Here is a 27,760-nt window from a genome sequence, read left to right on the forward strand (position 1 = left end):
GGAGGCAAGGACCACGATGCCTATGACTATGACATGAACCCACATTGCATAAACTGCAATGGTTCTCACCCTCTTACTTTCATTCTTGACCAAAATGGTTGGAGGAAAAGAGGTGCAGCGTTTAAAACGACATATAACATTAGTTATCCTGAGGCTCGGAAATTGCTGTCCACAACTCCATCTCGGACATATACTGCTGCACTTCATTCCACAACTACAGTGGGAGTGCAGACAGATCTCTCTGTGCCTCTAAGAGAATCGTTTTCAAAACAAATGAAAAGCCTTTTGACCTCCGTAGTTAAAAAGGTTGATGAATCAACTTCCACACCCATCTCTGTTCCTCCCATACCTTCCAACAAACCTCAAGATCCACGTCCTTCAATTTCAAATACAGGCATTTCTTCTGATACATCTTTTTCTCCCACCACAAGAGACAAAACAATTATTCATTCGCGTCCTCAGTCACTGGATTCTCCTTCCAATAACAAAACCTGCCCACCGACCCAGAGCAGGATCCATGGAGGTTGATAGACCTCCTCCGACTAAAGACAGTAAAGAAAAAAAGACGTGGTCGTAAAACGAAGGGTTCTCCAGCCACTTCACCTACTCGTTCTTAAAAATGGCCACCTTGGTACAATGGAACTGTCGAGGTTTACGTTCTACTCTGGATGATATCAAAATGCTGATTGCTTCATACCATCCTGTTTGTCTTTCTTTACAAGAAACATTTCTCAAAACTGCTGATACTGTCTCCATTCGGCAGTTTTCTCTGTACAGAAATGACAGGTTGTGTGATGGTCGAGTACATGGAGGGTGGCACTGTTGGTTGATCAACACGCGCCCACCCTGTCTTTGTCACTCAACACACCCTTGGAGGCTGTAGCCATCCATGTTTCCTTGGGTCATACCATCACTGTTTGTTCTCTGTACCTGTCCCCTGGAGAGACATATGATCAATCAGATTTTGATGCTCTCGTTGAACAATTGCCATCTCCATTTCTAATCCTAGGGGATTTTAATGGACATCATCCCCTCTGGGGAAGTGCTATTATTGATGGGAGGGACCGATCTGTAGAGCGGATGCTCTCTGATCACAATCTTTCTCTTTTCAATATTGGTTCTTCCACTTACTTTCATGCACCTAGTCAGTCCTTTACCGCTATTGATCTCTCAGTTTGCTCCCCTTCATTATTCTCCCATTTTTCATGGAGGGTTGACAGTAATCCACTAGGCAGTGATCATTTTCCGATCCTTTTGAGAGAGACTGGCCGTGGACGATGCCACCCTACCCGCGTGCCCCGGTGGAAGCTGGATCAGGCAGACTGGTCCACTTTCACTGCTCTCGCAGAACTTGATCCTGCCATCGTAAATCAGCCCTCAATAGACGACTGTGTAGCAGCGGTAACTGACTGTATTACACATGCAGCTGCTCAGTGTATTCCTAAAACCTCGACACGTTTTCCATGATATCCTCATCCGTGGTGGAATCCTGCTTGCCATTTAGCACGGAAGGCTCAAAAGCGGGCCTGGGATACGTTTTGTAGATATCCCACACTTTCAAACCGTGTTGCTTTCCAACGGGCCCGTGCACATGCTAGGTGGGTAAGACGTCAAAGCCAGAAGGAATCTTAGATTAAGTTCACAACCAGCATATCTTCTACCACCAGTTCCAAGATCATGTGGGACAGGATTTGAAAGGTTAATGGGCACTACAATTCTGTCCCCCTCTCGATCTTACTCTCTGATGGTCAGGAGGTGACTGATGTTCGGAACATCGCTAACACTCTGGAAATGTGTTTTCCTTCCTCGGTGGGCAGTACTTTTTCAGAACAGACGATCTGTCATTGCTCCGTTTGGCCTTTGCATCCTGATGCAATTGGATGAATTGGGTCTGTCCTTGGATAACATTGCAGATTTTACAGGTTGGCCCATCCCACCATGGCTTATTACAGCCCCCAAATGTAACCTTTCTTTCAGTCACCTAAAAAAGGCAGATACTCCAGATTGGAAGTACCATCTTTTATTCAATGAATATCTTTCAAACAATCATTCAGTTCCCATTTATACAGATGGTTCCAAATCAGGTAATTCAGTGGGCTCTGCTATGGTTTGCTATTAGTAGTTGCGCGCAGAATCCCTTCTACAGCTTCTGTGTTCACTGCTGAACTGTATGCCATATCTCTTGCCCTGGATCATATTGCAGCTGAGCAGTACTTCAACTGAACTGTTTATACTGATTCGCTTAGTTCTATACTTGCCTTGGAATCGCTACACGTTAGCTCACATCCTGTTCTTGCTGATATTCCAAACTGACTGGACCATTTCTCATTAGCAGCTACTTCAATCCAGTTTTTCTGGATACCAGGCCATGTTGGTATTCGCGGGAATGAGCTTGCAGACATGGCAGCTAAATATGTCTGCTTCAGCACCATCACTCCTATGCCTATTCCGTACATGGACTATGGTGTTGTCTTCAAGGCTCGGCTCCATGCCAGCTGGCAGTCCACTTGGAGTGAGCAACGTGACAACAAACTTTTTCAAATCAAACCCAAAATTGGACTTTGGCCATCTAGCTTCCGTAAAGTTCGGAAGGAAGAAGTTGTTCTCACTAGGCTACGCATTGGTCACAGTTTTTTAACTCATCATTTTCTTTTATCTGGAACTGATGCACCAATGTGTAACACTCGAATCACTATCAGCCACGTTTTACTTTCTTGCCATCGTTACAATTCTCAACGACAGCAATATTTTAAACATATTTTTTCCCAGGGTCAGTCTGTAACATTGGACAGAGTTATTGGTGATGGTGACTCTGTCCACCTTGATAATGTTTTTAATTTTTTAATGGCCATTAATCTTTTTAATCTCATTTAAGTGTTGGATATTTATTCATTACACCTTTTTAATTGTGGTTCATTTTTTACAGTTTTAATCTCTCTCCTTCAATTTGACATTGGACAATGGCCAGAACATTAAATAACTCGACACCAGGACTGGAAAGGCCAACTTCAGGTGACTAACGCTACTGTTTGAACTATCTGTTTGAACTACTCGTTAGTCGTCCTGGCGAGTTGTTATTATACTTTTGCTGCATATCATTTCACACTTTTACTACTTAACTTTTTAGTACTGGCCATATTGACTCATAACCTGGAACTAGGACTGGAAAGACCAACTTCAGGTGACTGATGGTGGTTTTTATACTTACCTGTTAGTCTTCCTGTCGGGTTATGATCATTACCATTCTGCTACAGGTGGTCCTTTACAACTTTGTTGACTGGATGTCAACATTGGTTTTTACACCATTTTTTGTTTTAATTGCTGTTTTGTTTTTACCTTTATTTACTTTTACAAATTTTACTCCATTTACTTGACTTTATCTTTTTACTGGATATTTGGCTACTCATTGTTACAATTTTGCTATGTATCTTTTAAAACTTCTATTCTTTTACATTTTGATACTGGTTGCTATGACACATAACCCGGAACCAGGACTGGAAAGACCAACTTCAGGTGACTGACGGTGGTTCTTGAACTTACCTGTTAGTCTTCCTGGCAGGTTATGATCATTACCTTTTTGCTAGAGTAAAGACCTTACAACTTCTTATACACTGCCTTCTATCTTAACATTGTAGATTGGGTGTGAACATTGGTTTTATTACCTTCATTTCCATTTATGTCTATTACTACATTTATTTATTTTTTATTTTTTTTTACATTTTTACCGAATGTCTGGCGCAGATAGCCTCGCTGCTTTGTGCCATAAAACACTAAATCAATCAATCAATCAATCAACTGTACTGTATTATAAATACGTTAGTTGTCTGTACTGTATTGTAGATATGTTAGTTGTCTGTACTGTTTTATCTATATTACATTATTTGTATATACTATGTTATCTATATTACATTAATCGTCTGTACTACATTACCTATATTGCATTAGTTGTCTGTACTACATTACCTATATTACATTAGTTGTCTGTACTATATTATCTGTATTACATTAGTTGTCTGTACTATATTATGTATAATACACAAGCTGTCTGTACTATATTGGCTATATTACGTTATTTGTGTATACTATATTATCTGTATTACATCATCTATACTATATTATACTTAGTACATTAGATGTCTGTACTGTATTATCTATATTACGATAGTTGTATATATTGTATTATCTGTATTACATTCTATACTATATCATATATAGTACATTAGTTGTCTGTACTTTATTATCTATATTACATTACTTGTCTATACTGTATTTTGTATACTATATTATCTATATTACATTAGTTGTCTATACTATATTATCTCTGTCTTTTGTAGCTGACAGAAGCAAAACTACTACAACAACAACAAATTATTCATGGATCCAGAACTCCTAATACTAGTGGTCCTCAGACTCCGGGAACTGCAACGGAGAAAAAGAGGGATAGAGAACGGAAAATTGGACACAGGAGAGTGGAGGAAGGTGGTCAAATTACGTATAAAAAGGTACGTGTGTTAAAATATTTTACAGTGCACATGATAACAGTTTAATGTAATATATTGTTTGTTTTTAGTAAGTGGTACTAAATACTGTTCTTTATTTGTATCTAAATATTATGAGATCAGTTTTCTTTGGATTACGTAGTTTCAGATGCATCTTTTTTTTCTTTTTCTTTTTTAACCATCACTAAATGTGATCTGTATACCTATCATCAAATATTTTTATTTATTATCTTTTTATTATATTAGGCTTTATTGCTTAGTCTGATGTTTACTTTGTAAAAGCTATGTATCAAAGGTGTGTGATACATGGGAGCAAGGGAAAAAATACATGTTAAAAAATTAAGTTTTTAGTATCAGCTAAATATGACATTATCAACTTGCAACTGATTCATACAGAACCACTCTACTATACTGTACATAATCAGTAACCACCTTGTGTTTTGGTTTGTTTTGAATTTTGCACAAAGCTACACGAGGGCTATGTGAGCTAGCCGTCCCTCAGCAGTGTGAGACTAGAGGGAAGGCAGCTAGTCATCGCCACCCACCGCCAACTCTTGGGCGACTTTCTTTACCAATGAATAGTGAGATTGACTGTCACATTATAATGTTAATGTTAATTTAGTCAATTAATTAAATATTGGGTCAAAACTTGTTACGTAAACCTGTGATGGGGTAAGCCTGATGTCCAGTGAGCTGAATAGACTTCAAAAGAATGGTTAGAGATAAGTATCAAAAAGCTATTTTCATTCATTGTTGGCACATAGATTAAATTTAGTGTTGTTGCAATCTGTGACAAAGATCAAGTAGTGTAACAGACTCTTTATAAAACTTAAATCATTCTCTTTGTTTTTTGCAAAATCAACAAAGCATGTGCACTTTTTAGATACTAAAGAAAAGACTTCCCAAAAGCAGCCCCACTTATTGGAATTATAATTATTTCTTTGTTGAAACTGTCTTGGAAAATGAGGAAGAACACATTGCCTTATTTTAAAATATTGTTGGTAATTTTGGCAAATGGAACATAAAAACCTTTACTTGCATCCAAGGACTTTCATTGAATCTCGGAGATTTTGAGTTCAATTTCTTGTTGAATATATTTGCCAGTATTTGTTTCATATACAAATGTTATATTTGATGTTCTACAGAATAGGATATTTGACATATCCTACTGTATGAATAAAGTAAATGAATTGGTGACCATTCTGTAAAAAAAGACAGATGATTGTAATGAATTTTGGACAATAGCCGATGAATTATTCTTCCCTACTAAGTGAAAAAGAAAAGTTCCCAGAGAAGACATTAAAATAACATAAAGTTATTTCATGAAATTTTTGGATTCAGTTTGCAGTCAAATTAAAATTAGGTTTCAAAACTTGAAAACATAACATTTATTAAAAATGGGAAGAGAACGAAAAATATTTCATGAATTAGCATGAAAATAATTGGAAGATAATTATGGAGAATTCTTTGGTATCCATCAATCGAAAAATGAACTTTGTTTAATACACTGACTCTGAATTCATACACTGATGTTCATTTGAATGGAAAACCAGTGAATGAATTACTTTATCATTTGTGAAATGCAAAATTAGATGCATCCCTGCAACAACTTACAAAGTAGTGTGATTTGACCTTGACTCTTCTCACCACCAGTACCTTAAGTTGAACGTTCTTTCTCTTGTTTAAACACAATGCACAGCTACACTAGAAACATACAACAAGAAAAACTTGCAATTTTAGATTTAATTGTAATTGAGAAAAAGCTGAAATAAATAGACTGACAGTTTGTATATAGATGTAATAAATGTATTTAAACTGACAGTTTGTATATAGATGAAATAATTGTAGACTGACTGTATATAGATGTAATAAAGTATTTAGACTGACATTTTGTATATAGATGTAATAAATGTATTTACACTGACAGTTTGTATGTAGATGTAATAAATGTATTTATACTGACAGTTTGTATATATATGTAATAAAGTATTCAAACTGCCAGTTTCTATACAGATGTAATAGTGTTTAGACTGACAGTTTGTATATAGATGTAACAAATGTATTTAGACTGACAATTTGTATATTGATGTAATAAATGTATTTAGACTGACAGTTTGTATATAGATGTAATGTATTTAGACTGTATATAGACGTAATAAAGTATATAGATGTAATAAATGTATTTAGACTGACAGTTTGTATATAGATGTAATAAAGTATTTAAGACTGACAGTTTGTATATAGATGTAATAAAGTATTTAAGACTGACACTTTGTATATAAACTTAATAAAGTATTTAGACTGACAGTTTGTATATAGATGTAATAAATGTATTTATACTGACAGTTTGTATATATATGTAATAAAGTATTCAAACTGCCAGTTTCTATACAGATGTAATAGTTTTAGACTGACAGTTTGTATTTAGACTGACAGTTTGTATATTGATGTAATAAATGTATTTAGACTGACAGTTTGTATATAGATGTAATGTATTTAGACTGTATATAGACGTAATAAAGTATATAGATGTAATAAATGTATTTAGACTGACAGTTTGTATATAGATGTAATAAAGTATTTAAGACTGACAGTTTGTATATAGATGTAATAAAGTATTTAAGACTGACACTTTGTATATAAACTTAATAAAGTATTTAGACTGACAGTTTGTATATAGATGTAATAAATGTATTTAGACTGACACTTTGTATATAGATGTAATAAATGTATTTAGACTGACACTTTGTATATAGATGTAATAAATGTATTTAGACTTACAGTTTGTATATAGATGTAATAAATGTATTTAGACTTACAGTTTGCATATAGATGTAATAAATGTATTTAGACTGGCAGTTTGTATAGAGGTAATAAATTATTATGACTGACAGTTTGTATATAGATGTAGTAAATATATTTAGACTGATAGTTTGTATGTAGATGTAATAAATCATTTAGACTGACATTTCCTATATAGATGTAGTAAATTTATTCAGACTGACAGTTTGTATATAGATGTAATAATTGTATTTAGACTGACAGTTTGTATATAGATGTAGTAAATGTACTCAGACTGACAGTTTGTATATAGATGTAGTAAATGTATTCAGACTGACAGTTTGTATGTAGATGTAATAAAGTATTTAGACTGACAGTTTGTATATAGATGTCATAAAGTATTTAGACTGACAGCTTGTATATAGATGTGATAAATGTATTCAGACTGACAGTTTGTATATAGATGTAATAAATGTATTTAGACTGACAGTTTGTATATAGATGTAATAAAGTATTTAGACTGACAGTTTGTATATAGATGTAATAAATGTATTTAGACTTACAGTTTGTATATGGATGCAATAAAGTGTTTAGACTGAGTTTGTATATAGATGTAATAAATGTATTTAGACTGACAGTTTGTATATAGATGTAATAAAGTATTTAGACTGACAGTTTGTATATAGATGTAATAAATGTATTCAATCAAGAGGAAAGTAGGATGGAGTTAACATATAAATAAAGTAAGTAGCTGAACATGTCTTGATTTTATATTTAATTTGAATAACTTACACTTATATATATTATTAATAACAAGAAGTAAATTTTGTTATTTCTATTTACCATCCTGTGTATATTTGTTTAATAACTTATAATCCACCTTTTATGTTTCTACATTTTCATCAGGACAGATATGGCATGCCCTTGCAGTGTATGTGCATTTGTAGTTTATAGTTTTAAACCTTAAACTTAATAATTTTGTTTCAGTTTGCTTTGAATTTCTTCATGAATATTTTTAATATTTTTAGATTCAAACATCCCAAATCATGGGATCGTTTCAACTAGGAATTGGGTATGCTGTGGGAAAGCTGGCATCAAAACCTGAACGAGATGTTTTAATGCAGGATTTTGCCATTGTGGAAACTATATCTTTCACAAGGTAACATAACAGGCAGTTGTAGTGTTTGTCTTTCTGAATACTGCTTTTGAACTTTATTATTATGCTCTTAACAACAATACAATATATTTATACTTTTGTATTTTAATATGAAGTTAAGTGATAAAGTGATGTAACCTTAAAATATATTTTTGGCTTGCTCCTGATAACACATTACAGGCTTATTTAACTGAGGTAATTATAACACCTATAGCTGTATCTTGTTCTTAAATATCATGCTGCATGCTACTTAGTAATTTTGGCAATTATAACAAATAGAATTATGGCTTCTTTGTGGATAACATATTCAGGACAACTGAAAATGTTAAGTAGATTTAGTGAATCAAACATGAGCTGGTTCATGATTAACTTACTAGGCAGATTGAGTGATTAAAAGAGATAACAAATATTGGATTGTTCTAGGATAATTAATATTTTGATCCTTGTTAGTGAATTATATATCTTTTTACAGAATTGTGATTTCTTCATGAATTGTATTCTGAGATGGCATAGTTAATCAAATATTTTCTTTTTCATGGATAACATTCTGAGTTGAATTAGTAATTGTTTAATTTAATCACTTGAGTCACTATATTACATTGGATCAATTATTTTTATAGTTTCTCAAAATTTAATAAAATTTGAAGGATTTTATGTATGTTGTACCTATTTTAAGACAAAAAAAAACTTCTCTGCACAACTAAATGGTATTAAACATTTAATTTTATTACTATATTCATCACCATTTCCATAAATTTATTTCACAGATTTTGACTTTATTTTTTAAATACAATCCCAGTTGTTCTTGATTAAGTTAATGTGGTTTGAGTTTTGTAAGTTGTAGTAGGTTTTTATTTTTCCATTTGAATATTTGATGAGTTCAATTGAAACTTTATTTCTTGCCATCTGCTAGGGAAGGAAGCACGTTCACACCGGCTCATCACTTTACTGATTTCAAGTTCAAGATTTACGCTCCTGTTGCCTTTCGTTATTTTAGGGATCTCTTTGGGATTCAACCAGATGATTTTCTAGTAAGTTTATATAACTTTTTGTCACCATTTACTCTATAACTTCAGGCAGGGGCGTGGATTTTTTACACCCGATGGGGGGGGATGATTTTTGCAACCACTTACGTGGACTGTTCAATTTGCAAATTGGTAATCTCTGATTACGTGAACCTGAAAGCTGTAAACATGCAGTCACAGAGTAATCTTGTTGCCACGATACTTCAAGGTTTCCATATAGTTTTGTATAAGTGAGGTGTTGTGAACAGTTTTCAAAATGTTAATGGAATAAAGACAAATGTGTCACAAATTAACTGCCACATGAATTTATTCCTGCACACTGCACAGTATAAAAGATGGCCATTATATTTGACAAGGTTACTAATAACTTTCATTGCATGAATTATGTTTTCAAATATTAATAAAATTAGTAATTACCCTTGATAAGTTTATATCTACTGAAAAACTGTTCATGTTGTTTGATAAAAATAATTAAAGTGTCCTTGCAAACTCTTGAAAATTACACATCAATACAATGTAGTACATAATTATTCATACTTTTCATTGAAGTAAGATTCATTTAGTCCTCTAGTCTACATGTTCCCAAACGTAGACCTCCTTTGTGATGATCTGTTTATGAATTCTTTCATAAGCTCTTCTATATTTATCTTGTCGACCTCATCTTTGCGAGTGTGACAAACTGCCACATGGTTGAGGTGGCACTGAGACAGAGTTGACCTCAAACACATCTTCAACCATCTTAATGCAGAAAAGCTGCATTCACATTCGCAGCTGGATACTAGACATACAAGCAAAATTTTCATGAGAAGAAACTACTAAACATCTGCTGGCTTGTTTCATGCATTTTACAGTGAGCATCCTTCGCACCTTTCAGAGATACTGCTTTTGTTGTTTCTTTGAACATGGGCAACTGAAACTTGAGCCGTTGTGCAGAGATTTCTGGATAGAAGTTTATAACCGAGTTATCAATCTTGCCAGATGTGACCATGTTCTTAAGTGCCAGATATTGCCTCAAGTCATTGTTGTGTGCATTGAATCTAGTGGTCAGATGTTCTATGACTGTGTACACAAATTCAAAATATTGGCTTCTGTAGTAATCTTTAGCTGTTGCAGAATTGTGTGCTGAGCAATCACCTGTGATCCTTCTGGGGGGGTCTGCGAATGTGTGGTAGTTCAATAGGCACCAGGTCTAGGGAAGTTACTTTTTCTCAGCTTCATCAAATATCTTGTTGTAATTTTCCTCTGTTTGCAATACCAGCAATTGCTCAACTGTTATTGCAGATGCTTCAATCATGCCAGATATTGTCGCTGATTTTACTTGGAAATTTTACTAGTTTAGTTCCTATGATGCAGCTAATGGATGCTGAACAATCAACAATCCTAAAACTGTCTTTCCTTTGTCAAATCTGTTCAGCAGACCTCATGCTTTCACTGCTACATCTGATTTTTCATATACTAATTCAGACAAAGAATCAACAATGTCACTATGGTGAGCATTAGCACATGTAATTGCAGATAGATGGCACAACCAACGTGTTGGACACAGTGGACGGATATATTTAACTGGACCATTGTGGCTGTCTGCTGATACAATATTTTCAAAGATTGTCTTGTATTCGCCTGACCTCTGCAGCAAGACACCAAGTTCATGTACCCACTGGATAGAATCTCAAACACATTCACAAGCTTCAACTGCATGTTGCATTATTAAATTAGCTTTGTGTGCTCCACAGTGAATAAACAAAGCTGACGGTTGCTTCTCTTTTATTTTTGCCTGGCATCCACTGTACGCACCACTCATGTCAGCGGCTCCATCATAAGTTTGTGCTCTTAATCCTGACAGTGGTAAATTGAGTCTAGTCAGAGATCAAGTGTAGTTGAAGATATTGTTTCACCAGTTGTATTGGAAGCACTGTGCAAACCAAGAAATGTCTCATAGACGTCAAGGTTCTCATCTACGTATCGTACACATATTACTTCCTGTTCGGCACCTGTAACATCTTGAGTGCCATCAACCATTAATGCAAAGATTTTACTTTGTTGCACTTCGTGTGCTATGTTCCTCATATTTGATGGCTGAACATCTCCATTATTTCATTCTGAGCCTGGGGTGATGTGAATGTAGTTTTCTTTGACAAGTAGGCTGTCAACTCAGGATTTTCCTCTTCCAGGAGCTTCATTAACTACAGGAAGTTCCCCTCTGTATCAGTATGTCCATGTAATGCTAAACCTTGATGCAGTAAGAAACGTAAACTTCTGAATATTTTGGTTAGACTTCTTTTGCATTCTTCCTGCTGCTTCTTTTTTTCATCATGTAGCTGGACAATCACTGGAGTTACATCAAGTGAACCTTCTGGAGATACAGCAAAACTGTGCTGAGAGGAGGATTGGTGTTCGTTGAATTTCTGTTTTGCCTTTTTCCATTTGCAAAAACCGATGGATATGAAGGTATACTTTACTGGCCTCTCCAATTTCCTTGTAAAAAGGCCTCTATTTTCTGCCTTAGCACAATGAAAGCATATGACTTTTTGAGTCTGATTGTCGATGTGCATCCATGGGAACTCATCAAACCACTTGCCCTGGAAGTTGATATTTTGAGATTTTGCTTTCTGTCATGGTATTAGTTATTCATCTGAATGATATGGCTTTCCACACTGTATCTGTGGAGTATCAGATTTTTCATTACTGCACAAACTTGTTTCACAACTATCTGGTGGTTCATGATGTGCAATAGTTGCACAAGCATTTTCAGACTCGTCCTCTGATGAACATGGTATTTCCTCTGTATGGCAAGTTTCTATTCCTTTGCTTGAGGTTGTTGGATTATCTGCATCTGCATTGTCACTTGTAGTACCAGTAACTGGCTTCCAGAACTGTCTAATATCGGAAAGTTTCAGACTTTTGCTTGTCATAGTTAGAATCTGTTTCTCAGATGACTTAACAGGCTAAAATACAGTATTTATTGAAAAACTCTAACATACAATGAGCAAAGATAAAACAGAATTGAAGTTAGACTGAACTGTACAATGTATTTAAGTCGAATGCACGAACCTCACAGTGACTACCAAGCCGACTGACTGCCTGGGCATCGCTGGGACAATAATGTGTTCTAGTTACAACACATGTAATTGCAAGTTTCTCGAAAATACTTAAACAATCACAAATGTATTATATTCCTGTTAAAGCTCATCAAAAGGCAAACACATTGTGATGTAATGTCCATAAGCACGTTTATTAAATAAAAACACAGAAACAAAAACCAGCAATACAATTTGAGTAGAGGCTTCAGGTTGTTGAAATCGATCCTTTTGTGTTCTAATTATACATGAAAATACAATATTTTTACTATCTATGATAAGAGAATATATTGTTCTTTTACCATAAAGCACCAGCACTTTATTAGAGGGCAGTGATAATCTGAAATTTCATGGATTGATGAGGGCCACAAACACAAGTCTAATGAGCCCTGTTGTAAAATCAAGGTTCAGACTAAAGGCAGCAGAGGGGAGTGATGTAGGGCGCGTCTGGATCCGAGCAACCCGAACCTGTCATAAACTGTACACTAAACATACACTATGGTCAGTGGCTTCGGCAGCTAAGGAGAGTAAGGCGTTCAACAATAAAACTGGCTAGACATGCATAAGAACAAATGGCGTAGGAAAACCGCACAATATACACATAAGATTGATGCAGCTACAAGCTACAAATGGCCTGCCAGATCTAGATCACAGAAGTTTACGCTTGGGAGTAATATTTTCGAATTTCATGCTCTGTTCAATCTGTTGTGATGAAAACTTACTTAATCTTACACTACGTCCAAGACGTAGGTAGATTCTGTGATAGTGCTTGCAAGCCTTGCATGTATGCTTAGGCCTACTGACTGATACTTACAAACTATCGCTTAGATTGAAAAGCTTAGAAGCATGCCTATAATAAAGATGTACATTTCGGTTACTGAAAAAGCCTACATCTAGGCCTAATTATGTAATTCGATTGGTAAGAACACGAGAATCGTAAGAACAAACACACAGTTTGTAGGCTTGTGATGCAATAAAACAATTCAACAGACCCAACTGTAGGGGGGGTGAATGTATGCACCATACCCCCACCTAAAATGAAGGGGGATGTATCCCACCCATCCCCCTCAGGATGTATGCCCCTGACTACAGGTCTTCCTATACTAAAGATCAGAGGGCACATCATGGTGTTTTTAGATTTATGTTCAAAATTTTATTGAACTTCTAATTTATAATTGTATGTCAATAAGTCTGGCATCAAATTGTTATTTGTAATACAGATCATAGAATTAAAGTTAAGTAATATAAGCTAAGTTATAATAAGAGTTTAATACTAGTTTTTGCCTATAATGGATGGTTGTAACAGCTGGCTGTTGAATAGATTTCTAATTATAATAAGAGTTTATTTCTAGTTCTCTGTCTGCAATGGATGGTTGTAACAGTTCACTGCTGAAGAAATTTTTGTACATTAATAACTAGACTTGTATTTCTAGCTCTCTGTCTGCAATGAACCAATGCGTGAGTTGACTAATCCTGGAGCTAGTGGGAGTATTTTTTACGTCACTACCGATGATGAGTTCATTCTCAAAACAGTTCAGTACAAAGAAGGTGAATTTCTTCAGAAGCTGTTGCCTGGTTATTATATGGTAAGTTGTTGTTTGGCTAATTATTATTACATGGTAAGTTGTGGCTTGGCTAATTATTGTTACATGGTAAGTTGTTGACTGGCTATTGTTATTACATGGTAAGTTGTTGACTGGCCATTTTTATTACATGGTAAGTTGTTGGCCGGTCTTTTTTATTGCATGATAAGTTGTTGCCTGTGTATTATTATGTGGTATGTTGTTACCGAGCTGTTATTACATGATAAGTTGTTTCCTTGTTATTACATTGTAATTTATTTGTTGGGTATTACATGGTAATTTTTTTGCTTCACTATTATTATTTCATGGTAAATTATTGCCTGGCTATTATTACATGGTATGCTGTTACCTATTACATAGTGTTTTAGTGTAAGTATTGAGCAGATCTGTGCTAGAAATGTAACTTTTCATTTGTTCTTCATGGTTTCTCTCAATTTGACATGGAACTAAAGCTTGGTCTTTCATTTGCTATTTGAAATAATTTTATAAGATCTTAGAAAATAACATTTCTGTTATAAAACATTTATGTATAAGATGTGTGTTTGGCCACTATTAATCTTAATGTCAAAGAAAGGAAATTTAATTTCAAATTTTGAAGTGTTAAAGGTCTGGTATAATTAGATGTGACACTCAAGTTCTATATCATGAAGGATAAATGCTTTCTAGTAGGTACTGTATTTTATGATTGAATAATAACAATGGTTGTCATAACAAAAACTTAATTGTGGAATGTATTTTTTCTTTGACAGTCAAAAATAAAATTGAAATCACTAAATATTAACCATACTTTGTATTTTATTGAGTAAAATGGTTAAATTCCATTGATGAATAGAACTGAAAATGAAAATTACTATCAAATTGGTGAAACTATAGATAATTATCACATTCAAGATTAGAATTGTTGGAATAAAGTTAGTGAAGTCAAAACTAATTATTGCTTCAAATTTTGAATTGTTGCAATCAAATCATTAAAACCATATATAAACACTTCTTCTATGTTTAGAACTGATACAATTATATCACTAAAATATTACTTTTAAGTTTGAAAATGTTGTAATAAAACCAGTGAAATGATAAATACAAGTTACTTGTAACTGACGAGAACAAAATTAGTGGATCTTATTTGGGTTTGAAATATTGATAAATTATAATTGTGAACTGTGAAATTATACAGTAAATTCATTTTTAGAGTGCTTCTACCTATCTGTTTAATAGACATTTCAACTGTGTTATTGTCAGTAGTGAAAGGGAAGGTAGTAATGAATATCACTGGAATGCATATTTATAAAGAATAGTAAGTAAGTAAACATGTGAACCTAAGTGATATTTATTGACATTGTATTTTAGAATCTGAGCCAGAATCCAAGAACTCTTTTGCCCAAGTTTTTTGGACTGTATTGCTATCAGGTATGTCTGTTTAGTTTATTTGTTCACAATATTAAGAAATAGATGTTAGCCATATTGGAAATATTAAATATTTTAGTAGGAGCTAGCTGTTGACTTTCACTGGTAATTGTTTTCAGGCTAATGAACTATGTTGATGTAGACAGTTTCTCATTTAAGACAGTGAAATATCAGTACTAAAATATGTCTGTCTTGAACAACGTACAGTTTTGTTGAGAAAAGCTTCTTTGGCAGGATACATGGTGAAGTCAGAGGATTGAAAACATAATAAAATAATGAATAGATCAAAATTGGTGTATGACAGTCACAATAATTGTGTCAAAGAAAGAAGAGTGTTACTTAATTTACAATGAAAAAGTGGAATAATAGGATACAAATGATGTATGTAAATAATTAATGTTTTTAGAAACTTTTATTTAATATTTTGTTGTGATTTGATGATTGTTTAGGTATCAGTGCAACAAACTGATTAATGTCAGGGTAGTATTGATTTGTAAAGAGGAAACAGAAATTTTGTGTTTAAAATTTATTTGAAACATTTTCTCCATGATAATTTATAATTTTGGAGTAGTGTAGGATGTTTAGAAATTATACAAGAAAAACTATGGTAACATTTATGCTGCCATGATATTCCATACCATGTCCCTGTTGTTTGCACTGTAGGAAAGTTTTATCATGAAAAATGCAGTCAATGTTCCTCCTTTGGTATAATGGAATTCTAGGACATAATATTATAGTTGAGTTTCTGCCTTTGAAATACGAGTAAAATTTTGGTACTTTCAATTCATGATCTTTTGAGTACTTATATCATAATAAACTATAAATCTTTCCTAACACTAATATTTTATTTTAATAACTGAAAATTTATTGGTAGCTCACACTCTTAAATGTGGTTCAAATTTGCTTCGTTATATTGTTTCTTAATTTGATGTAAATAATGAGTACTTGTGTTAATTGTTTCTTAGTGTGGTGGAAAGAATGTAAGAATGATAGCTATGAATAACCTCCTGCCATCATCCATCAACCTGCATCAGAAGTATGACTTGAAAGGTTCCACCTATAAACGAAAAGCTAGTAAATATGAAAGGAGTAAAGCTTCTCCCACCTTCAAAGATTTAGATTTTATGGAACATCATCCAGAAGGTATTTTACTAGAAGCAGAAACATACAATGCACTGACCAAAACTATACAGAGGGATTGCAGGGTATGTATACACTATATCATTCTTTGTAATTGATGAAGATTTTAAAAGATGAAAAAGCAGTGTTAAAACATAAAGTGGTGTGGTTACAATATTTTTCTAGATGTTTTATTATTAAAGTGCAGGATTTTTTTGGGGGGGATTTCTGTTTTTTTACTGATGTATATTTTCTTTATATAATTTCTTGTACATGTTTTAGAAAGGTTTAAAATCCTGGATTATATTTATAATTTAATAAAGAAATTACTGTTACAGGTTTTAGAAAGCTTTAAGATCATGGACTACAGTTTACTGATTGGTGTTCACAACCTAGATCAAGCTGGAAGAGAAAAGATGGTAAAGTTGGATTGTTTCTTTGATCACAAATTTCTGTGTTATAACTGAAAAGCTTAGAACTTTGGCTGAGTGCTTTTGAGTACTTTCAGATTATATTATAACTGCAGAACTTTGGTTGAATAATTTATTCTCTTGGTTAGGTATTAATACAGAACTTTGTTTGAATAATTTATTCTCTTGGCTGGGTACTAGTACAGAACTTTGGTTGAATAATTTATTCTCCTGGCTGGGTACTACCACAGAACTATGGTTGAATTATTTATTCTCTTGGCTGGGTACTACCACAGAACTATGGTTGAATTATTTATTCTCTTGGCTGGGTACCACTACAGAACTTTGGTTAAATTATTTATTCTCTTGGCTGGGTACTACTACAGAACTTTGGTTGAATAATTTATTCTCTTGGCTGGGTACTACTACAGAACTTTGGTTGAATAATTTATTCTCTTGGCTGGGTACTACTACAGAACTTTGGTTGAATAATTTATTCTCTTGGCTGGGTACTACTACAGAACTTTGGTTGAATAATTTATTCTCTTGACTGAGTAATAGTTAGAGACCTATAAATAACTTATTCTTTTGCTTAGGATTTCAGTGTGAAAATTGTCTATTACATCTGAAAATATAATAATCATCTGTAATGTCCTTTGTTTTGTGGTACATAGAAATGGGTTTAGTCAGTTTTAACAGATACTTGTGACATAAGATACAGATTTTGTATTTAATTACCAGGAAATTCTATATATCTGGTACTAAAATGTAATTCTGTTGTGATTTTGTAACAAACTTTATTGAAAACTTATTTTTGTGTGTAGACGATGTTGAACTAATATCTATAGAGCAAACCAAACAAGAAACAAAATGGGGCCACACATTATTTTGATGTATTCTAAACAAAATGAAATGAAATTATTTTAAGAGATAAAAGTAAAGGAAAACATAATTTGTCCAAGATACCCATACCAATAATTGTTTTTGTTACAGTTTATTTACATATGTAATTTTCATTAAGTTTTTTGTAACTTTTAAAAAAAACTTGAAATATTTTCAAAACAATGTTCCAAGTATATAAGGTTTATAAAACTTTTGTATAGGCACAAACAGAGCAAATAAAATTGAATTTTGAAGAAAACAATAGAACTGCATCAGCTGGAGGTAAGATAAGTAATTCTGTATGTGTTAAATGTCACTAGTATAGAAATATGAGAAAAACTATTTAATAAAAACATTATCTCTGTTATCTACAAAGGGTTAAAAATCTTTATTATTTCTCTGAGATGGTTACATGGTATATTTAAATAGTATATATTTAAGTCTTCAAAAACGAATAGGTGTTTCACCAATTTTCAAAACCAAGAACCAATCAGAAACCAGGTTTTGAACAATAAATCTAGGATGTGAATATATCAATAGAAACAACATCAGGAGACATGCATACTGTGTAGGAGGTTTACAGACTATATCAAATTTACAGGTTTAAAGACTATATCAAATTTACATATTCTGTATCAGATTTAAAGACTAATAATCAGTGATGTTGAGAAAACCCACTTGTAGAGAAATAGATTTAAAGACTGTTTATCAAATTTACATTCTGTATTTTAGGTGTTTGTACTGTATAGGAGATTTACAGGCTTATCACTTTTACTGACACTGTAAGAGATTCAGAGACTATATAGGACCGTTATCTATATTTTTCCTTCATGTGTTTCATTTGTAACTTAAGTTTTGTTTGATTTGGTTCAATTTAGTTTCTGTTTGGTTTTGCAGAAATTGTATTCGAACTTTTTATGAGTATTTTATATTAAAATGAGTAAACATAGAATGGATATTTCATATATAAATTATATGAGTCCAGTTGGTCACTGAAGATTTTTTTGATGGAGACTAACTGATTTAAAAATGATGAAAAGATGCCAGTGGATTGAAGAAATATTGTGCTTACGTTAAAAGATACATTTTACTTCTATAACTCTAATTTAGCACATGGGTGGAAAGAAATAAGTTTGATTTTATACCTACAGTTAATATTTATCATGTATCTTTTCTAGATTAGTGTTTATTAACAATCTCCTTTTTAAGAACATTACATCCATTTGAATTTTATGTGCTTTGATATAAAAGTCATAAACATAGCCCTTACTTTGATTTCATACCTCTGCCATGGGCATCTAATTTCCAACTGTGAGAATTTGTATTCTAAAGAAGAATAGTCCAATAAAAGCTTTCATTTGACAGTGTCAAAATATGAAATCTAAGCTAAGAAATAATGATTGCATTACATAAATGATTCTTTTATTTTCACATGAAACTGTTTTTATTAAAAATACCTAGGAGAAACTGCCCAAGGACCAAACATAGAATGATATTGTAGCTTAGTGAGTATAGTTATAAGCTTATTTTGGACATCACCTAGCACCTAGTGGCTAGGATTAGCACTAATTTTCTTTGATATGAAATCCATTGTTTAGCATTCTGTAATGGTAATAATTTTATTGCTCAAATGTCATTTCTATGGTATGTGCATGAATGAGAAGTAATTATACACCTGTATTATAAGCATGTGCCACATTGGAACTATATTGTAAATAGAACACTGATATTCAAACTCTAGTGTAAAAAATGTCCCAACACTAAACTTTAAAGTCAAATGGTTCAACAGTGATATTCAAAAAAAAAAATAAAAAATTTTTAATCACTCCAATTTAGTTTATGAATAAGATAGAAGTCTCTCTATATTTGGTGTTTCATATGTCTGTGACCACAGTATAAAAATTTGTGCACAGTTGCTATTTCTGATGTTTAAAAATCACTTTAGAAACATGTATATATGTATGCACAGTTTGTATTTATGAGGTCTGTACCAGTGTAACAACATATATGAATAGTTCCTATGTATGATGTCTGAAACCACTATAGAAATATAACATTTATCAACTTTTGAAGTGTCACTTTGGTACACATCCTTCATTTCTATCAGGGCTTATACATGAAAGAGATAATACCTACATTTATAACATACTTAGTAAACTGATGCATGCATTTAATTTATTCATCTTGATATATCTGCACTGGAGTGGTCCACATTCGTGGTTGGTATTTATAAGTTATGCTCCACTGCAGTAATTTATATTCATGGTAGGTATTTATGAAGTTTAGACCACTGTAGTAATATATATTCATGGTTGCTATTTGTGAGGTCTGTTCCACTGTAATAGTATATATGGACTACTGGTATCTATGAGGTCTATCCACTGTGGTAAAATATATGCACTGTTGGTATTAACATGTTCCACTGTTGTGATGTATATGGACAATTGGTATTTATGATGTATACCACTAGGTTGTTGCACATTTGGTATTTTACCATGTCTGTAAACATGATAGTATGTTTGATGCATACAAAACTTGGGACTTGTTTAGTGGTACTTTATATTTAAAGATGATAAAAAGTGAGAAAATTTATTGTTGAATTTGCCCAATTAATAACTCATCATAAACTTGTAACATTTCTAGGTTAACTTAAAGATGTGATAGAAAGTTAACGTACACTTTGCAAACTAAGATAAAAATGTTTTTTTCTCAATTTGTTACATTTGTGTCACTTTAGTATCAAACTTTAATTTTTAGTAGTCAGTCAAGGATCAGGAATAAATCTTGCTCGAAGTAAGTCCATCAACAAACAGCGACTTGCTGCATATTCTACAGGAATGGAGTCAATTCAAGCTGAGGTAGAGCCTGTTGATCAAGATGAAGATGTGCCGTAAGTATAACACAGCAGTTTTAGAACTGAAATTAATAATAGTTAGGCCTAAGTATAATGCAGCAGTTTTAGAACTGAAGTTAATACTAGTGAGGTCAGTTTTCTGTGTTACTGTAACCTGGTATGTCATGTGGCCATTTAACTTTCAGCTAATCTTAATATCTAAATTATGGACTCAGTTTGGTTCAAGTTTTGAGAATAACATTTATCAACTTATAAATTGACACTTTGATACCAGCAACAGCCTTCATTTCTATAAGAGCAAACACGCAGAAGAAATAATACCCACATTTGTAACAGATATAGAAACTGATATATGCAGTTATGTAATTTATTCTTGTTATATTTACACTATGAATGGATAATCAACACACATATATGGCAAAAATGAAAATCTGCAAATGTGATCTCCTACTGCATATTTCCTTTCTTCATATAGAGACAGACTTTAAATTGAATGCAGAACTAATACATCAATAATAAAGGGTGCAACGCATTTAATGAAACTTGCTACAAGTTTACTTCTCCATTAATTTTCTAGTTACCCTTTACTTTTATGTTGGCCAAAATTGATGTTCCATGGTCTTTTAAACTTGTGATATTATTGTGTACAGTGTTTTACAATTCAAAATGATTGAGTCACATGTCATGAGGTTTCTGGACACAAGAGGTGTTAGTTCTGATGTCACATCAGATGTCACAGTTTTAGTGATCAAAGAATTTAACTTTTCTATCACTAAGGGTTGAAATCAACAGCAGTACCTTTTATACATAGTTTAAACTACACAACTATCACTAAGGACTGAGACCAATAGTACTTCCTTCTACACAGAGTTTAAACTATACAACTATCACTAAGGACTGAGATCAATAGTACTTCCTTCTACACAGAATTTAAACTACATTACTATCACTAAGGACTGAGACCAATAGTACTTCCTTCTACACACAGTTTAAACTATACTACTTTCACTAAGGACTGAGATCAATAGTACTTCCTTCTACACGGAGTTTAAACTATACAACTGTCACAAAGGACTGAGATCAATAGTACTTCCTTCTACACACAGTTTAAACTATACTACTTTCACTAAGGACTGAGATCAATAGTACTTCCTTCTACACAGAGTTTAAACTATACAACTGTCACAAAGGACTGAGATCAATAGTACTTCCTTCTACACACAGTTTAAACTATTTACTATCACTAAGGTCTGAGATCAATAGTACTTCCTTCTACACAGAATTTAAACTACATTACTATCACTATGGACTGAGACCAATAGTACTTCCTTCTACACACAGTTTAAACTATACTACTATCACTAAGGACCAAGATCAATAGTACTTCCTTCTACACACAGTTTAAACTACATTACTATCACTTAGGACTGAGACCAATAGTACTTCCTTCTACACAGAATTTAAACTATATTACTATCACTGAGGACTGAGACCAAAACTACTTCCTTCTACACACAGTTTAAACTATACTACTATCACTAAGGACTAAGATCAATAGTACTTCCTTCTACACAGAATTTAAACTACATTACTATCACTAAGGCCTGAGACCAATAGTACTTCCTTCTACACACAGTTTAAACTATACAAATATCACTAAGGACTGAGATCAATAGTACTTCCTTCTACACAGAATTTAAACTACATTACTATCACTAAGGACTGAGACCAATAGTACTTCCTTCTACACACAGTTTAAAGTATACAACTATCACTAAGGACAGATCAATAGTACTTTCTTCTACACAGAATTTAAACTACATTACTATCTCTAAGGACTGAGACCAAACGTACTTCCTTCTACACACGGTTTAAACTATACAACTATCACTAAGGACTGAGATCAATAGTACTTCCTTCTACACAGAGTTTAAACTACATTACTATCACTAAGGACTGAGATCAGTAGTACTTCCTTCTACACAGAGTTTAAACTACATTACTATCACTAAGGACTGAGATCAATAGTACTTCCTTCTGCACAGAATTTAAACTACATTACTATCACTAGGGACTGAGACCAATAGTACTTCCTTCTACACACAGTTTAAACTATACTACTATCACTAAGGACCAAGATCAATAGTACTTCCTTCTACACACAGTTTAAACTATACTACTATCACTTAGGACTGAGATCAATAGTACTTCCTTCTACACAGAATGTAAACTACATTACTATCACTAAGGACTGAGACCAATAGTACTTCCTTCTACACACAGTTTAAACTATACTACTATCACTAAGGACCAAGATCAATAGTACTTCCTTCTACACAGAATGTAAACTACATTACTATCACTAAGGACTGAGACCAATAGTACTTCCTTCTACACACAGTTTAAACTATACTACTATCACTAATGACTGAGATCAATAGTACTTCCTTCTACACAGAATTTAAACTACATTACTATCACTAAGGACTGAGACCAAAAGTACTTCCTTCTACACACAGTTTAAACTATACTACTATCACTAAGGTCTGAGATCAGTAGTACTTCCTTCTACACAGAATTTAAACTACATTACTATCACTAAGGACTGAGACCAAACGTACTTCCTTCTACACACGGTTTAAACTATACAACTATCACTAAGGACTGAGATCAATAGTACTTCCTTCTACACAGAGTTTAAACTACATTACTATCACTAAGGACTGAGATCAATAGTACTTCCTTCTGCACAGAATTTAAACTACATTACTATCACTAGGGACTGAGACCAATAGTACTTCCTTCTACACACAGTTTAAACTATACTACTATCACTAAGGTCTGAGATCAGTAGTACTTCCTTCTACACAGAATTTAAACTACATTACTATCACTAAGGACTGAGACCAAACGTACTTCCTTCTACACACAGTTTAAACTATACAACTATCACTAAGGACTGAGATCAATAGTACTTCCTTCTACACAGAGTTTAAACTACATTACTATCACTAAGGACTGAGATCAATAGTACTTCCTTCTGCACAGAATTTAAACTACATTACTATCACTAGGGACTGAGACCAATAGTACTTCCTTCTACACACAGTTTAAACTATACTACTATCACTTAGGACTGAGATCAATAGTACTTCCTTCTACACAGAATGTAAACTACATTACTATCACTAAGGACTGAGACCAATAGTACTTCCTTCTACACACAGTTTAAACTATACTACTATCACTAAGGACCAAGATCAATAGTACTTCCTTCTACACACAGTTTAAACTATACTACTATCACTTAGGACTGAGATCAATAGTACTTCCTTCTACACAGAATTTGAACTATATTACTATCACTAAGGACTGAGACCAAAAGTACTTCCTTCTACACACAGTTTAAACTATACTACTATCACTAAGGACTAAGATCAATAGTACTTCCTTCTACACAGAATTTAAACTACATTACTATCACTAAGGCCTGAGACCAATAGTACTTCCTTCTACACACAGTTTAAACTATACAAATATCACTAAGGACTGAGATCAATAGTACTTCCTTCTACACAGAATTTAAACTACATTACTATCACTAAGGACTGAGACCAATAGTACTTCCTTCTACACACAGTTTAAAGTATACAACTATCACTAAGGACAGATCAATAGTACTTTCTTCTACACAGAATTTAAACTACATTACTATCTCTAAGGACTGAGACCAAAAGTACTTCCTTCTACACACAGTTTAAACTATACTACTATCACTAAGGGCTAAGATCAATAGTACTTCCTTCTACACAGAATTTAAACTACATTACTATCACTAAGGGCTGAGACCAATAGTACTTCCTTCTACACACAGTTTAAACTATACTACTATCACTAAGGACTAAGATCAATAGTACTTCCTTCTACACAGAATTTAAACTACATTACTATCACTAAGGACTGAGACCAATAGTACTTCCTTCTACACACAGTTTAAACTATACTACTATCACTAAGGACTAAGATCAATAGTACTTCCTTCTACACAGAATTTAAACTACATTACTATCACTAAGGACTGAGACCAATAGTACTTCCTTCTACACACAGTTTAAACTATACAACTGTCACTAAGGACTGAGATCAATAGTACTTCCTTCTACACAGAATTTAAACTACATTACTATCACTAAGGACTGAGACCAATAGTACTTCCTTCTACACACAGTTTAAACTATACAACTATCACTAAGGACTGAGATCAATAGTACTTCCTTCTACACAGAATTTAAACTACATTACTATCACTAAGGACTGAGACCAATAGTACTTCCTTCTACACAGAATATAAACTACATTACTATCACTGAGGACTGAGACCAAAAGTACTTCCTTCTACACACAGTTTAAACTATACAACTATCACTAAGGACTGAGACCAATAGTACTTCCTTCTACACACAGTTTAAACTATACAACTATCACTAAGGACTGAGATCAATAGTACTTCCTTCTACACAGAGTTTAAACTGCACCTCTACCAGTGATCATGTTGAAGGTGAACTACATTGAAAACAGTTAATTAATGTTATCAGTGATTATGTTGTAGGTGAACTACAGTGAAAACAGTTAATTAAAGTTATCAGTGACAATGTTGTAGGTGATATATGGTGAAAACAGTTAACGAGTGTTATGAATGAGCATGTTGTCGGTGAACTACAGTAAAAATGGTTAATGAGTGTTATCAGTTATCATGTTTTAGGTGAATTACAGTGAAAACAGTTAATGAGTGTTATCAGTGATCATGTTGTAGGTGAGCTACAATGAAAAGAGTTAAGTGTTATCAATGATCATGTTGTAGGTGAAATATGGTGAAAATAGTTAATTAGTGTTATCAGTGATCATGTTGTAGATGAAATACTGTGAAAAAGTAAAGTGTCATCAGTGGTCATGTTGTATGTGAACTACAGTGAAAAGATTTAAGTGTTATGAATGATTGTGTTGTAGGTAAACTACAGTGAAAAGAGTTAATGAGTGTTATCAGTGATCAGCCCCTTGATGAGGATTGCTGTACGTGGTAAGGGGACCTCCCAGAGAAGGTTCTGTATTTTCAGTTTACTTCCTCTGGGATCTAAACATCCATCTGCTTGTTTCCCATGCTTGGTGACCCATGAAGGTGAGGAGAGGATCCTTGTGGTTAAGGGGTCCAACTTCAACACACCTCTTTGCCTTGAATTCCTGTAGACGGTCGGTCTTGGTATGGCACTCCTAAGATCAATCGGCTAGTCCATTTGGGCCTGGGTCAACTGAGTGCCAGCATAGGATGTTCTCAACAGGTGTAGTGAACATTATGTCTGATGCCGATGTTCGGATATAGTGCTCACGAAACCCTGGCGTCTCTGCAGTGACCTTATATGGCACTGTAGTGCATTCCCTTGTAGGGCTTTATGGTGGGTGGGGTCAGTGGGCACCGAAATATTCTTTTTTTATTATGGATACCCCTCAAATAAAAAAATAAACAAGCATGACATCATAGAGAAAAATCTGACTACTGGGAAACGACTGTGCATTGATGACTCTGTACGGTCAAACCCACAACTTGCATCTGTCCCACAATTTTTAATTATAAATTATACATTCTTTAACTGTAAAACCCTTAGGGCAGATGTCTCCGTTTTTTATTCAAAAGGGTTTAGAAGGGCTTGCTGGCTCACCTAAATCTGTAAAAAAAGTTATGGTCTGTGGACATTTTAGTGGAAACAGCTTCATCATAACATTCCAAACACCTCTTGAAGTCGATTGCCATTGGAGTGTTATTTGAAAACAGTTAATGAGTGTTATGAATGAGCATTTTCCCATTGAGGTTACTCCTCATTCTACTTTGAATTCTTCCAGATGAATTATAATTCAGAGGGATTTAAAGACAATTCCAAAGTCAGAGATCATTGTAGGTTTCACCAGCCAAGGTGTTACAACCGTGTGTTGAATTTTTACTGGTAGAGACGGTATTATGGAGCCGATAAATGTCCTAATATTAATATTTACAACATCATGTCCTTTTACCACAATCAAGGAAGGATATTTGAATTGTAAGGTATGGCCTTATATTCCTAACCCTGTTAGATCTTTTCATTATCAACGATTTGGTCACTTGAAAACATCTTGCCGTGGTTCCTTAACATGTGCCCGTTGTGATGGTAAAGACCATGATGCTTTTGAATGCCAACTGGAACTGCATTCTGTTAACTGGAATGGTCCACATCCTTCCTATTTTACTTCTTACCCTTAGTGGGTGGAAGAGAAAGAAGTACAATGTTTCAAGACAGTTCATAATATTACTTATCTAGAGGCTCGGAAATTACTATTCACAATTCTATCTCGGACTTGTGCTGCTATAATCCATTCCATTACTACAGTAGGAGTCCAGACACCTTTCTGTGCTTCCTACAGAATTCTTAACATAGCATCTTAATCTAGTACCCTCCAAAATCAACAAAGTTAATGAATCAGTTTTTACTTCTATCTCTGTCACTACCACATCTTCCAGTTATTGCCCAATTTCACCTTGGTCAAGCCCAGGTTTTCCATGGGGTCTTCCTCTCTTGACACCCCAAAAATTAAACCCATTCGTTCACGTCCTCAATCACTGGAATGTATGTCTACAAACTCTGACCTGCCTACTCAATCCAGAGCAGGCTCACAAGAGAGTGACTGACTCACATCCAATAAAGAAATAATGTGCAGTCACAAGCAGTAGGTCTCCTTGCTGTATTCTCCTCTAAAATAAATAAAAATGGCCACACTGATTCAATGGAATTATCAAGGTCTACAGTCAAGTATGAATGACATCAAGAATTTGATCAACTTTTATCATCCCAAATGTCTTTCTTTAAAGGAAACATTTTTAAAACCTACTTATACAGTTACAATTCAACAATACTCCTTATACCGAAATGACAGGTCATGTTTA

General features: G+C 33.7%; 1 protein-coding gene across 14 annotated transcripts in view; it reads left to right on the forward strand.

Moving 5' to 3' along the window:
- LOC143255075 (phosphatidylinositol 4-phosphate 5-kinase type-1 alpha-like) overlaps positions 1 to 27,760 on the forward strand; it is a 92,622-nt gene that overhangs the window by 18,288 nt on the left and 46,574 nt on the right. For all 14 annotated transcript variants that reach the window (XM_076510147.1, XM_076510153.1, XM_076510145.1 and 11 more), the window contains 9 exons: positions 4,335 to 4,502; positions 8,309 to 8,439; positions 9,350 to 9,467; positions 13,972 to 14,124; positions 15,469 to 15,528; positions 16,491 to 16,730; positions 16,983 to 17,063; positions 18,158 to 18,218; positions 20,694 to 20,826. In XM_076510147.1, coding sequence (XP_076366262.1) covers positions 4,335 to 4,502; positions 8,309 to 8,439; positions 9,350 to 9,467; positions 13,972 to 14,124; positions 15,469 to 15,528; positions 16,491 to 16,730; positions 16,983 to 17,063; positions 18,158 to 18,218; positions 20,694 to 20,826 — 1,145 coding nt within the window. The remainder of the gene's footprint in view (positions 1 to 4,334; positions 4,503 to 8,308; positions 8,440 to 9,349; positions 9,468 to 13,971; positions 14,125 to 15,468; positions 15,529 to 16,490; positions 16,731 to 16,982; positions 17,064 to 18,157; positions 18,219 to 20,693; positions 20,827 to 27,760) is intronic.

This window comes from Tachypleus tridentatus, chromosome 7 (assembly GCF_004210375.1).
Source record: "Tachypleus tridentatus isolate NWPU-2018 chromosome 7, ASM421037v1, whole genome shotgun sequence".
NCBI lineage: Eukaryota > Metazoa > Arthropoda > Merostomata > Xiphosura > Limulidae > Tachypleus > Tachypleus tridentatus.